This window comes from Pinus tabuliformis, chromosome 1_2 (genome assembly GCF_031772625.1).
Source record: "Pinus tabuliformis cultivar Carrire ecotype Pingquan chromosome 1_2, CPIR1, whole genome shotgun sequence".
Taxonomy (NCBI): domain Eukaryota; kingdom Viridiplantae; phylum Streptophyta; class Pinopsida; order Pinales; family Pinaceae; genus Pinus; species Pinus tabuliformis.
The window spans coordinates 651,495,104-651,508,093 of NC_142298.1; the positions used below are offsets into that span (position 1 = coordinate 651,495,104).

General features: G+C 38.6%; 1 protein-coding gene across 1 annotated transcript in view; it reads left to right on the forward strand.

Annotated features, from left to right (window-relative positions):
• Window positions 1-1,301: 1,301 nt before the first annotated feature.
• Window positions 1,302-12,990, forward strand: part of LOC149207368 (heat shock protein 90-5, chloroplastic-like) — a 79,697-nt gene continuing 68,008 nt past the window's right edge. Inside the window, exons 1-2 of the mRNA XM_089395700.1 lie at window positions 1,302-1,813; window positions 1,955-2,028. Of these exons, the coding sequence (XP_089251826.1) occupies window positions 1,523-1,813; window positions 1,955-2,028 (365 nt within the window). The 5' untranslated portion in view covers window positions 1,302-1,522. The remainder of the gene's footprint in view (window positions 1,814-1,954; window positions 2,029-12,990) is intronic.

Consider the following 12,990-nt stretch of genomic DNA (forward strand, 5'->3'; position numbering starts at 1 on the left):
TATCACTTACCCCTAAGTTAACATTTTCAACAAAAGAAATCAAAACAACATTGTATTTGTCCTAAGTCGTATTTTCCTCTACAAAACTCAATATAAATTAAAATCATTCAAAATAAAAAGAAATTTAGACAAATATAACCAATTGAAAAAATAATGAGACTTGTGATGTTTCTCTATAATGTTTTAACAATTTAAGATTAAGATTATTGTTTGCTTTGTGGACATATTACAAGAAAATGTTGGAAATCCGTTTTGAAATCTACCGGACTATGGTTCTTTGAGGTCTATTGTTGTATATATACTATTCTCCTTTAGAGCTGACTTTGGTGGTGTGGCATTATTTTACATAAGCATTATGAAATTGCCATTGATAGTGCGATATTATGTTACATAAGCATATGAAATCTACACAAATGTTATTCTCTTTTACAATTGGCATTTTTGACATGATAATATGTTACTTGCGATGTGCTAGAATCGACCATTTTCATTTCACTAATTAAAACTCAATGCATCTTTCCTCCCCAAGTAATATTATAAATTGGCAATGTAATCCAGAGTGAAGAAAGTGGATGATCATAATCCCTATTATGACCACTTGAAACTCCACTAGCATGCATGCATGCATCCATATGTTTCTTCTCAAAACCCTTTGTTTTGAATAAAATTGGTTTTCATGCACTATTCTATCTTCATCTCCATATGACCATCTAAATAATTTTGACAAAATTTGCTCCACCCAAATATATAACCTTTTTGCTATTAAATAATGTGATCCATTGATATAATTAAAGTAAACGAAAAATAATAAATATTAGTGGATTAAATTTGGAAAAGATCCTTATTAGTTTCACTATTTTAACAACATACTAAAATTATATTTAAACCATATTTCTTATAATTTATATCACGTTATTAATTTCATATAAATATCCTTCTTATTATCCTTAACAAATTTTACCATTTCTTATTATTAAAAAAAAAAAAAAAAAACCAACGAACCGGGCTCTACTTTCCTTTTACAATCTAAATGTGTACACATAACATGCCAGTTTTATAATATGCATGCCAGTTTAATAAGTAACTGTTACTTCATTATGGCTCCACAATTCTCATTTCTTTAATCCCTAGATAAGCTCATTTTTTACCTCATAGTGGTAAACTTCCAGCCCCCTTATATCGGGACATCCAGAGGCTTCGATTTTTTAAAATACAAACGTGGCTCCAGAGAGGCCACACAAATGTGGACCGCTCTAATCAACCATTAGCGCTATAAAGATCACAAACCCTCAAAATCAAGAGATTCTAGAATCCTCTGTGGCTGCATATAAGTCAAAACCCCCTAGGCCCTAGTAAGGGTTTTAGATCAAAGCTGCCCCTCCTTATCCACTTCGCGAAGCAAATTTTCTTTTGTTTCTCATCTTCTTCGTCTCCGCGTTTCTACAGCTCATTGAGCTGATTTCTCTGAGCATTCTCCGGCTAATTTGCGGCGATTTTGGATAGGCAGGGTGCAATTTTAGCCATGTTGACTGCTGGTGTTGCCGCGTCCACTGCTATTCATTTTCCATCATCTCCACGCTATTCTGTCCATGGAGATGCCAAAACGTCCCACAGGAGGTTTTTTGCTTCTCCTGTGGTCTCTAAAAATGCGCTAAAGTGGAGCGCTTTAGTGGGCGGCCATGGGTTTAGCTTGGCCACTAGGAAAGGTTCGAAGTTAAGTAGCCGCAGAGTTGGTGGTGTTAGGTGCGAGGCCACTGTAGCAGAAAAGGAAACAGTAGAATCGCCAGCTGAGAAATTTGAATATCAGGCAGAGGTAAGCTCGAGATTTAGTGTCTACTTAAATGGGTTTCTTGATTTATTTGGATCTTTGTGTTTGTACAAAAGATAATCTTTCATTCGTTAACACTAATAAAATCGAAGTGATTTAAATGCCTGGCTTGGATATTGGGCGCAGGTCAGTAGGCTGCTGGATTTGATAGTTCACAGCTTATACAGCCACAAGGAAGTCTTCCTTCGGGAGCTTGTTAGGTTAGTATTGATACTGATAACCCCGGTCATCCCCCTTCCAAAAACACACACACATACCAAATACACACACACATACACATATGCTCAACTATGGAAAATGAAAATTAAAAATGGAAAGCTTTCGAAAATTTTGGAGATATAACTATAATCTATTGGAGGTTACAAGGATTGTTAGAGTTATAAACAGAAAACTTATTGTACACTAAGCCATTTAACCTTTTAAGTGTAACATACACACTAGGGAGAAAGCTTAGTGTGCCATGGTAAATGCAAGGCATATCGAATCGACACACACATAGAAGTTTAACTATGGAAAATGAAAAGTTAAAAATTAAAGTTTTGGAAAATATTGGAGATATAACTATAATCTATTCGAGGTAATGAGGATTGTTAAAGTTGCAAACAGAAAACTTATTGCACACTAAACCATGTAACCATACAAGTGTAACATACACACAAGTGAGTATGCTCAGTACGCCATGCTGAATGCAAAGCACATCGAATAAGTCATATCCAAATAATGCAGAGGAATGCATTTTCTTGACATTCGCTCAAGACGTGAAGGGTTACAATTTTACAGATTTATTCTAGCTTTAACTGCGATCTTTAAGTGTGCCAAAAAATATCGTCTTTGCCCAATATATACATACAAGTGCAACTTCTTTTTTCTCATATTTTCTTATCCCTACTGTTGAAGGGGCAAACTTTCCCTGAAGTTGGAGTCCTATGAATGTAACACACACTAGCGAAAAGACCAAATCTGTACGCTTTTTAATTAAGAAAAATGGTTAATTGGAATTATATTAAAACATTGTGGCCATACTTGTAGGGCAACACTTCAACAAAAATGGTGAGAGTGATTTTTAGAAAAAGAACATAACAAATTTGCAACATGATCAAAACATTGTGACATTTTATTTGTCTATTATGTCTTCAAACATGAAAGTTACACAAAATTTTAAACAAATGATCACATATAAACATACACATAATGTACAAATGTTCAAAAATAGGGATTGATTACATTATCTTGAGAAGCATGAGTAGATGATGGAGACATTGTCTTTGTTCTCATTCTTGTTGGGTTTAATGTTAGAAAGATGCACATATCAAGGTCTTGGGGTTAATTATTGGTCGGACAATCCTTGTAGAAATTGGATGATATTGTGTAGCTTGCTTTGTATTTTTGGTAGGGTGTTCTAATTTCTTTATCCTTTCTTGGAGAGTGTTCACATGTGTTGCCACTTCAGCATTCGAAGTATGTATAGGGAATTGGTGTGGTCCATTGCTTTTGCGAGGAGCATTCTTATGGACAAATGATCAATGTAGGTGCTTTCTTCCTTGTATTTTCCATGTATTATTTCAAAGTGACATTCTCTCTACAATTTTAGTCTCCAATCTAACTATCCTCCTAGGTGTTGCACATCAACCATGCAAAATTTTAAAAATTGGTTTGAGTTGACTCGAAGAGTGTTCGCATGTGTTGCCACTTCAACATTTGAACATTCTATGTATAGGGAATTGGTGTGGTCCATTGCTCTTGCGTGGAGCATTCTTGTGGACAGATGATCAAAGTAGGTGCTTTCTTCCTTGCATTTTCCATGTGTTGTTTCAAAGAGACATTCACTCTACAATTATAGACTCGAATTTAAATATCCTCTTAGGTATTGCACATCAACCATGCAAAATTTAAAAATTGGTTTGAGTTGACTTGGACTTAGTCAAGTCGATTTAGTTGATAATTGAGCAGACTAACTTGGTCAATAGATTGGTTTAAAGGGTTGATTTGGTACTAAACTAGCCAATTAAGGCTATTTCACTACCATTATAATCTCCAATGCAAGTAATTTTCTATATGTCATGCATCATCCACACAATTCAAAAAATTGGTTCTAATTGACTCATCAATCAACTCGATTAAGTGTATTGACTCAACTAGTAGCTTGCTTAGAAGTGTTGGTCTGGTACTAAGCTAACCCAACTCAGTAGAGTCCATTCCTGCTTGGTTGAGTTGGTCTTGGCCCCTTTTGTTGTAGGTTGTGTGTGTGTTTTTTTTAATTACGTAAAACCTAATTTTGTGCAACCTAGACCCTATGGAAAAAAGGGATAATTCCCTCTTCACCATTTGCATCACATCATCTATCATTGAGCACTTGTGAGTACTTGGAGTTTTGAAGTAGAGTAATGTCCTCTTCTAATTAAATTGCCCAAGGGAGGACGAAATAATTTGTCAAATCCCACAGGCTATAGTCATTTGCAAAAGGGGAAACCCATCATTTGATGTTATTGGGGTAACATTAAATAATTTGGGGTAAATAGAGGGAAACTTGTAATAAAAGCCAAATTTGGGCCAAAATGGAGGGAAACTTGTTAGCCCCTCAAACTAAAATTAGGAGGGAAGACCCCAAAGAGAATCTATATAAAAGGAGAGAGGAGAATCATTTTAATTATAATGGATTATGGATCTTTTTGATTTTTGATCCAAGGCTCTTGGAGGGTTTTAAACCCGTTTTCTTTGATTGGTTTCATTTGTGAAAGATTCCACCCTAGCCAATCCACTTTCTCTTCTCTCTTTAGCATAATTTCTAAGGCAATATTCATCCATTTGTGGAAACAGGGATTTTTGAAGTAGCAACTTTGTGGCATTAAGGGAACTAAGGAAGCAAATCATCATTGAGACAACATATGAGGCAATGACTAATCTTAAGGTATCCCTTGTGGCAGCATGTGACTTAAAGGGTAGGAGCATGTGACTTAAAGGGTGGGAGTCTCTAACATTGTGAACCTTGAGACATTGTTTCTAGGCAGTGATGGTTTCTTGACAGTGCATTAATGTCTAGGTATTCCTGAGGTTTCGTTTAAGTCAGTGAATCTGTTTGAGGAGGGAAATTGTCGCAGTGAATGCTTTTGAAGTCTAATTTGGCAGCGAAGGATTGTTGGCGCTGCATATGGGTTGGTTCAAGGTTTTGCTAAAGCAACATCACCTTTGTCACCTTCTCAAAGAAAGCCTATCGCAACACATTAAAATTAAGGTTTATTTTGGGCAGAATATCATCCTTGTGACATCATCCAAGGTGGGTTTGTGGCAGCAATTGGACTGTGGCACTAAAGAGGCAACAAAATTTGGCTGATTTTTGAGGTTGGTTGTAAGGTTAGATGAAGAATATTAGGAACTGGGATTGGTCGATGCAATAGCATTTATTGTGAATGTAAACTCTAGTTTGAAATTTGGAAGGGCAGTGGGTTTATAAACCATTATTTATTGTTGGATTGACATCTTTTGTATTTGTTGTTGATGGAATTAAATACTGGTTATGTTGTTAATTGTATTCAATATTCTTTCTGTTTACAAAAATTGAAGAAATACTGCGATACTAGCTAGAATACAAATTGTGTCATGTGCTCTTTCATCCCTAATGGCAATTTTCCCTCAAGGGATATTATAGTGGCATCAGAGATGGCTCCCATGCTGGCCTGGAGGATTTATTTGAAAAATGTTACAACAAGAATTAGTTTCCTCGTTGGGAAAGGAGTACGTAGAGTTTTGGCAAAAAATTGAAGATCGTAACAAGAACCTAATAAGAAGGATAGAACAAAGTGTTAGGATATTCCGACACATAGGATATAGTTAAGTTCAACTTGGTCTAGTGTAGAGTTAGGTATAGAGTTAGGTAAAGTGTGTTTCATTACCGTTGTACATTTTGTAACTTACAATCCGACGGTCACGATATGTAGTGATCCGACGGTTCATTCTCTCCTCGGTATTACCGACACTTGATCCGTGGCTTGACACCCGATTGGTCCATGAGTTCTATTTAAAGCGCATGGAGGGTCATTGTTCGGGTAATCTGTGCATGAGAGAAGCTTATGTAAATTTTCATTCTTTGATTAATAAATTGCCTGTAGTAGCCACGTTGGCGCAGGCCGTGGACTGTTTCCCTCTTTGAGGGTTTTAACCACGTCAAAAATACTGGTGTATTGATTTGTGATCTGGTTGTGAGCGGTGTCCTTTTGGTGTTCTTTCTGAGGAACTTACCCTGTAAATTCCTACATGGTATCAGAGCTATTTGAGGGCCGCGTCCGTTGGTGATCCAAATCTGAAGCCGGTAGAACTGCATGCGGCTGTCGTTTCCTAGATCTGCTGTTTCTGACTGCTTTCGGGCCGAGAGGACTGCTCTGTTGCGTTCGGAGCATCTGTTCCAGTGGAAACCCCTTTCGTTTCACGCGAAAAGGTTTCCGGTAGCCCTAGCTGCGTCATTTTTCAGATCGGGAGGTATACAGTGTTTTTGCAGTTTACTGTTATTTTCTCTCTGCTTATTTCGGTTTCGGTTTATTTACCCTTTTTTTTAACCGGATCTATACCTTTCATTTCTGCGTATGCTCTTTGCCCTGCGACTCTGTGCGATCTGGGCAAATCAGAAACAGAAAGGAAGGATTTTTCTCATGCGTATGCTCTTTTCCCTGCACCTTAGTGTGATCTCGGAAAATCAGAAACATTGAGAAAAATATTTAGTTTTTCGGCTAAAGCTAACTTTGAGATTTTTTTTAAAAAATATCTAGTTTTTTGGCTAAAGCTAACTTCGAGCCGCAAGGTTCGTTTTTCTTTGCATATTCGTGTTGGGTTTTGTGTTTTGTGTTTTGTAGGGAAAAAGAGCTTTCTCAAGGCAAGCACGCAAACCGAGGCCCCCCCCCCTCTCTCTCTCTCTCAAATTTTTTGTATAGATCAATTGGTTCAAAGCTATTTTAAGAGAGTAGAGGTCTTGGGTTCAAGTCTCCATTTTGTGGGGGCGTTTTTTTCATTCCCGCACATTCGCGCACTTTGCCGGCAACTTCAACAATTTTTTTTCAAAAAGCCATAACTTCTTCATCCGGAAGCCTTTTTCAGAGCCGTTTTTTTTAAAACAGCCTAATTTTTCGAGATCTATCCATTGGAACACTTACTTTCAGCATCTTCAGCTTCAGTTTTTAAAAAAAATGGAAAGTCCATGCCAAGTCATTCTTGACAGCACTAACTACTTCCAATGGATAGCCTACATGGAAGATTTACTTAGAAGTAAAGGTCTCTACAGAATAGCCACAGACCAAGAGAAGAAACCAAAAGATGAAGACAAGGCTGCAAAATGGGAAAATAGACAAGATCAAGCACGTGGTTTGATAGGGATGTCTATTTCTCCTGATCTTAGATTCCATATTGCAGAACTTGAGACTCCTCATGAAGCATTGGAAAAAATCGCTAAAGTTTTTGGGATTAAAAATGAAATTAGAGCCCATCAACTTGAAAATGAGTTGCTTACTTTGGATCCTAATAATTTTTCTTGCATTGAAGATTTCTTGTCCAAATTCAAGACCCTTAGATATCTCTTGGAAGGTGTTAAGGTTAAGAAAGAAGATGGTAACCTTATTTATTCCATCCTTACTAAGTTGGGACCAGCCTACTCTGTATTTGTTTCCACTTTCCATTCTACAAGGGAAGCTTTCATTTGTCAAGGAAAAGACTACAAGGCCCCTTCCTTTGACTCCTTTTGTGATTCCTTAATAAGAGAACAAGAAAAACTCTTACACCTTGGTCTTCTTAATCTTGGAAACTCTTCCACGAAAGCGTTAGCCGCCCAGCAGCAACCAAATTCAAAGAATCCTAAGAAGTCATATCCTCAAAAGAATGGTCCTAAACCAACTCAGCCTCAAAATGAAAGATCATTTCAGCAAAATGATAAGACCAATAAAAACAAATGGAAGAAGACTGATAGACATTGTAACTTTTGTAATCGAGATGGCCACTTAGAATCTAAATGCTTTAAGAAGATGGAAGCCTTGGAAGCCGCAATGAAGAAACATAACATCCATGTGGAGCCTACTTCAACTTCAACTTCCGGAATGGCACTTTCTGCATGTCGTTGTCAATCATCTCAGTCTGGTTATGCATTAAATGTATTTTCTTCTTCTCATTCTCATGAGTGGCTCATTGATTCTGGAGCCTCTTATCACATGGCCAAAAACCAAGCCATGTTTTCTTCTTTAAATGATTGTAACACCAAAAATATATATGTTGGTGATGATAGATCTCTTAATGTTGTAGGGACTGGAACTGTTCATCTAGACAATGGTCAGTTTAATGATGTATTATGTGTTCCAACCTTATCCTGCAACCTTCTATCTGTATATCAGATAACTCATTCAGGTGAAGGTAAAATTGTTGAATTTTCACCTCATGATGTTGTAATCAAGGATCTAAGAGATCCTAAACAGATTCTAGCTACTGGTCTTGCTGATGATTCCACAAGGTTGTATAAGTTTCACAACTTTGGGTCATCAAATCTTCCCTCAGTATTTGTTGCTCATAATGATGAAGTGAGCAAACTTTGGCATGAGCGATTTGGTCACTTAAACTATCGCTCCCTTCAGCATCTATGTAAAGAAAATATGGTGACAGGTCTTCCTATGGTATCTTGCAGAGATGGTGTTTGTTCCGGATGTGTACTCGGAAAACATCATCGGGACAGTTTTGACAAACGTGCCTCTTGGCACGCCTCAGCCCCTTTACAGCTTGTGCACAGTGATTTATGTGGTCCTCTTCCTGTTGCTTCATTCTCTGGCTGCAAGTATTTCTTAACTTTCATTGATGATTTCTCCAGACGCACTTGGGTATACTTCTTAAAACTCAAGAGCGAAGTATTTAACACATTTTTGGCCTTCAAAGCCTTTGTTGAAAAACAATCTGGACATCAAATTCTTAAGCTAAGAACTGATAATGGTGGAGAATATGTTAAAAACACATTCATCAACTTTTGCACCGAAAATGGAATTCAAATGCAACATACTGTTCCATACACTCCACAACAAAATGGTGTAGCTGAAAGGAAAAATCGCACCTTAAAGGAAATGGCTAATTGTATGCTGCAATCTAAAGGACTCAGTCTTAGTTTTTGGGCCGAAGCAATTAATTGTGCAAATTATATAATCAATCGCACTCCTACTAAGGTTCTAGAGAATATCACTCCAGAAGAAGCTTGGAGTTCCATTAAACCAGATGTAAGTCACTTTCGTGTTTTTGGAAGTGAAGCATGGGCCCATATTCCAGATGAAAAGCATAAAGCTTTAGAACCTAAGAGTGAGAAATGTACTTTTGTTGGATATTCTGAAGATGTAAAAGGTTATAGACTTATTCCATTTAAGTCCAAAAATGTTATCATTAGAAGAGATGTAAAATTTGATGAAAATAAATCGGCCTGCGAGCCTAGTCCGGCGGATGTGCCACCTCTTCCTATCTCTTCTACTTTTGAAAACATTTCTTCTTCAGATGATGAAAGTGAGGATGATAATCCTCCCCCACCTTCTCAGGATCCTCAACTTCCAAGATGGGTCCGTGCTACTCGGGATGCAGCAGGTGATCTTGCCGGTGATCCTACAGATCAGCGACGTACACGTTCTCAGTTTGAAAGAGCCTCTTCTTTACTGGCTCAAGCTCCAGTAAATCATGATCCTGACACTTTTGCAGAAGCTTCAGGCCATCCACATTGGGAAGCAGCTATGAATGAAGAATATCATTCATTGTTGGCAAATGATACATGGGATCTTGTTCCTCTACCAAAGGGACGCAAACTTGTTAGATGTAAATGGGTTTACAGAAACAAGTATGGACCAGATGGGAAAGTTGATAAACATAAAGCTCGTCTTGTTGCTAAGGGCTTTTCACAGGTTGAAGGCATTGACTACACTGAAACCTTCTCCCCTGTTGCCAAAATGAACTCTATCCGCCTTGTTCTTTCCCTTGCTGCCTCTTTAAAATGGGAAGTCCATCAGATGGATGTTAAATCTGCCTTCTTGCATGGGGACTTGCAGGAAGAAATCTATATGGAACAACCCATTGGCTTCATACAAACAGACTCCAGCCTTGTTTGTCGACTTAAGAAATCCCTTTATGGTCTCAAGCAAGCTCCTCGGGCTTGGTATGCCCATAGTTTTAAAAACCGTTCCGGTCTGACCGGTTACCGGCCTTCAAAGCCTTTGTTGAAAAACAATCTGGACATCAAATTCTTAAGCTAAGAACTGATAATGGTGGAGAATATGTTAAAAACACATTTATCAACTTTTGCACCGAAAATGGAATTCAAATGCAACATACTGTTCCATACACTCCACAACAAAATGGTGTAGTTGAAAGAAAAAAATCGCACCTTAAAGGAAATGGCTAATTGTATGCTGCAATCTAAAGGACTCAGTCTTAGTTTTTGGGCCGAAGCAATTAATTGTGCAAATTATATAATCAATCGCACTCCTACTAAGGTTCTAGAGAATATCACTCCAGAAGAAGCTTGGAGTTCCATTAAACCAGATGTAAGTCACTTTCGTGTTTTTGGAAGTGAAGCATGGGCCCATATTCCAGATGAAAAGCATAAAGCTTTAGAACCTAAGAGTGAGAAATGTACTTTTGTTGGATATTCTGAAGATGTAAAAGGTTATAGACTTATTCCATTTAAGTCCAAAAATGTTATCATTAGAAGAGATGTAAAATTTGATGAAAATAAATCGGCCTGCGAGCCTAGTCCGGCGGATGTGCCACCTCTTCCTATCTCTTCTACTTTTGAAAACATTTCTTCTTCAGATGATGAAAGTGAGGATGATAATCCTCCCCCACCTTCTCAGGATCCTCAACTTCCAAGATGGGTCCGTGCTACTCGGGATGCAGCAGGTGATCTTGCCAGTGATCCTACAGATCAGCGACGTACACGTTCTCAGTTTGAAAGAGCCTCTTCTTTACTGGCTCAAGCTCCAGTAAATCATGATCCTGACACTTTTGCAGAAGCTTCAGGCCATCCACATTGGGAAGCAGCTATGAATGAAGAATATCATTCATTGTTGGCAAATGATACATGGGATCTTGTTCCTCTACCAAAGGGACGCAAACTTGTTAGATGTAAATGGGTTTACAGAAACAAGTATGGACCAGATGGGAAAGTTGATAAACATAAAGCTCGTCTTGTTGCTAAGGGCTTTTCACAGGTTGAAGGCATTGACTACACTGAAACCTTCTCCCCTGTTGCCAAAATGAACTCTATCCGCCTTGTTCTTTCCCTTGCTGCCTCTTTAAAATGGGAAGTCCATCAGATGGATGTTAAATCTGCCTTCTTGCATGGGGACTTGCAGGAAGAAATCTATATGGAACAATCCATTGGCTTCATACAAACAGACTCCAGCCTTGTTTGTCGACTTAAGAAATCCCTTTATGGTCTCAAGCAAGCTCCTCGGGCTTGGTATGCCCATAGTTTTAAAAACCGTTCCGGTCTGACCGGTTACCGGCCTAACCGGCCGGTTGGGAGGCTCACCGGTCAGAACCGGTGAAAAAACCCGGTTAGAAGCCTCACTTGCCCAGAAATTAGACCTAACCGGTAAAAACCGGCCGGTTTAGGTCAAAACCGGCCGGTTTATTGCTAACCGGCCGGTTCCGTCCTAAACCGGCCGGTTTAGGGACAGGCCGCCGGTCAAGGTAAAAAGCGCACGGTTTTTTGCAGCTGAGGGCGGTTTAGGGTTTTTGGGGGTGAGGGAAAGGGATTTTCCCTCCAAAAACACCCTCACACTTGCTATAAGACACCCCTCTCACTCTCATTTGTCTCACACAACTGATTTGGAGTGTTTGTGAGTGTTTGTGAGTTTGTTTGTGAGCTTGGAGAGTGTGGAGTTTTTGCTGAAGTAGTCATCTTGGAGTTGGAGTTGGAGCTATTTTGGAGATAGTGTGTAGCTGTCAGTGGAGTTGCCATCATCAAGAGGAGGCTAAGGGAGCTACTTTGCATTTCCAGGTAAGGATTTGCACTTGATAATTCCTCATTTGGGTCTGCTGTCCATGAATTAATTTTTTTGTGCTATAAACTTCTCATTTCAATGATCTATCATCTATGCTAAGCCTATGAACTCTCTAGCTCTATGCTATCAAATTTTGTAGCTTGCATGTGCATTTTTTTTCCTACATTTATCATTGGTTTTCCATGTTCCTTAGCTGCAATTTTTTTTTTAAATGGCAGATTTATTTGCAAATTGTTATTATTTCAAGCAAACATGGCTCCAAAAGGAAAGGACAGTGCATGGGCTCATTGTGATGTAGTTGAGGGAAAAATGATATGCAAATTATGCCATAAATCTATTGGAGGTGGGGGTATTCTTAGGTTGAAACAACACTTGGCTGGGGTAAGAGGCCAAGTAAAGCCATGTGATGCACCAAATGCACTGTTAGGTCCTATTAGGGCAGAATACATTGCCAAGCTTGAAAAATTTTATGAGGATAAGGCTAGGGAGAAGGCCATCCAAGATGAAATTGCAAGGAAGAGGGAATTATTAGAAGCCATGAAAGAGAGTGGGTATGATGATTATGAGATTCAAGACTCCACTTCTATCCCTTCCACCAATGACCCCTTTCACTATGTTCATCCTTCTGTTGGAGTTGGCCAACCATCAAAAGGACCAAAGAGACAAAACATCCAAAGTTATTTCTCATCTTCTGCCACCATTGCTTCTTCTAAATCTAATCCCACTTCCTCCCAGCCAAGTTCTCAACCCACTTTGGATCAGCATTGGAAAAAACAATGCAAAGAAACTTCTCACCAATACATTGCTAGATGGTGGTATGATTCAGATATCCCATTTAATGCTGCTCGCTCACCTTATTACCAAGCTATGTGGGACTCTGTTATAGCTGCAGGAAAGGGCTTCAAAGGCCCTAGTATGCATGACTTGAGGGGAGCTCTTTTGCAAAAAGAGATATCTTCCATTGATGAGTATTTGACTGAGTTTAGAGAGTCATGGGTCAAAACAGGTTGTTCCATTATGTCAGATGGATGGACCGATGGAAAGAACCGCACTATCATTAATTTCCTTGTTTCTTGCCCTCAAGGAACCATGTTTTTGAAATCAGTTGATGCATCTGATAGGGTAAAGGATGCAAGCCTTCTATTTGAGCTTTTGGATAACATT